At 49.6% G+C, this 1482-nt stretch overlaps 1 protein-coding gene across 1 annotated transcript in view; it reads left to right on the top strand.

Annotated features, from left to right (window-relative positions):
* The window catches only part of LOC119420313 (ephrin type-B receptor 4a), an 80766-nt gene extending 80186 nt beyond the window's left edge, over positions 1-580 (top strand). Inside the window, exon 4 of the mRNA XM_037687702.1 lies at positions 176-580. Coding sequence (XP_037543630.1) covers positions 176-580 — 405 coding nt within the window. The remainder of the gene's footprint in view (positions 1-175) is intronic.
* Positions 581-1482: the final 902 nt, after the last annotated feature.

Here is a 1482-nt window from a genome sequence, read left to right as displayed (position 1 = left end):
AACCTGCTCGCTGAGAGGCAGCAGCTCTACTAACTGCGCCACCGTGCTGCCCACTTTGAAATATCTTTCAAATTAAAGCATGCATGATGTCCACAAAGTTTCCAGCAGTTGTTTCCAAGCCTTTGGATCCATGTGCTGAGTTACATAAAACCTTCTCTCTTTCTTCCGGCCCTAGGTGGACACAGTAGCTGCAGACTTCCTCCTGAGGAAGGGCGGGGAGAGGAAATTCAACGTGAAGACCCTTAGACTCGGCCCTCTGAGCAAGAGAGGGTTCTACTTGGCCTTCCAGTCTCAGGGCGCCTGCATGGCCCTTCTGTCCGTACGGGTGTTTTTCAAGAAGTGTCCCCCCTTGGTCAGCACTCTCTCATCCTTTCCCGAGACTGTTCCCCGGTATCTGGTGCAGGAGGCGCAGGGTTCGTGCGTGGAGCACGCCGCTCAGCAGGGACCCCCATCTCGGACGCCTAAGCTCTTCTGCGGGGAAGACGGCCAGTGGGTGGGGCAGCCGACAGCTTCCTGCGCCTGCATTCCTGGATATGAGCCAGCTGAGGGGCAGATGCGCTGCACAGGTAAGAGGCCTTAAATGAAAGAACACATGAACTATACAGGCAGCAGTGCTGGTAGACTAAACGAGAAAACAATGAGATGAGGGTGGGGGGTTCATGGAGGGTTGAGAGGAAATGAGAGGCTGAGGAAGTTAATGAGGCGGGGGAGCGGCGGTGACACCGTGGGGACAGAGTCAAAGGTCAGCTGGAGAAGCTCTTATATCAGAAAGGAAGAGCGAGGTCAAAGGCAGCAGCTGAGACTGGAGAAAAGGAGGACTGGGGAGGTGAGGGGAGCGACTCAGGGAGGTGCTGCTCCGGGTGAAGATTGTATCAGTTTGAGAACATCAAAGCAAAGCACACAAGAAAAGAAAGAAGAAGCAGAACGATTCTCTGAGGAGCTGTGCTGCAGCTCTGTCTAATGAGCCCAATTAACATGCCTCGTGCACAAACACTCCCAACGTGCACACACACACACACAGCACATCACACCACAGACAAACACTCAGCACAACGAACAAAGAAACACATGAAGGAATGCCACGTTTTCTGCAGAAAAGTGTGGTTTTATCTGTCTGCGTTTGAAAGCAGAATTCAGTTTGATCTCTGTGGGAGGTATAATGATTTCATTAAAAAAAAAAAAGAATAACTTCCAACATTATGCTTGTGGTGAAGTGCCGCTTCCAGCATTCTGTCACTGAGGAGAGCTGTGAGGGAAAACACTCGCTAGGCCATAAAGGGAAATTGCCTTCGTGGTGAGATCGGACGGTTAATTTGCCTCGTGCGTGACGGTCATTTCAGGAAATGAAATTGACATCAAGGTTGGGAATTAAATTCATTTTGTTCTTAAATCATTATTTCTGCAGGAACATGCATATGTTTTCAGATCTGATGTCAAACTTACAGATGCTGTCCAGAGGTTTTATAGTTATGAATGAGTTTG

The sequence above is a fragment of the Nematolebias whitei genome, chromosome 14 (genome assembly GCF_014905685.2).
Source record: "Nematolebias whitei isolate Nwh7 chromosome 14, NemWhi1, whole genome shotgun sequence".
Taxonomy (NCBI): domain Eukaryota; kingdom Metazoa; phylum Chordata; class Actinopteri; order Cyprinodontiformes; family Rivulidae; genus Nematolebias; species Nematolebias whitei.
Note: the sequence above shows the minus strand (reverse complement) of the source record. Positions and strands in the feature narration are given on the sequence as shown.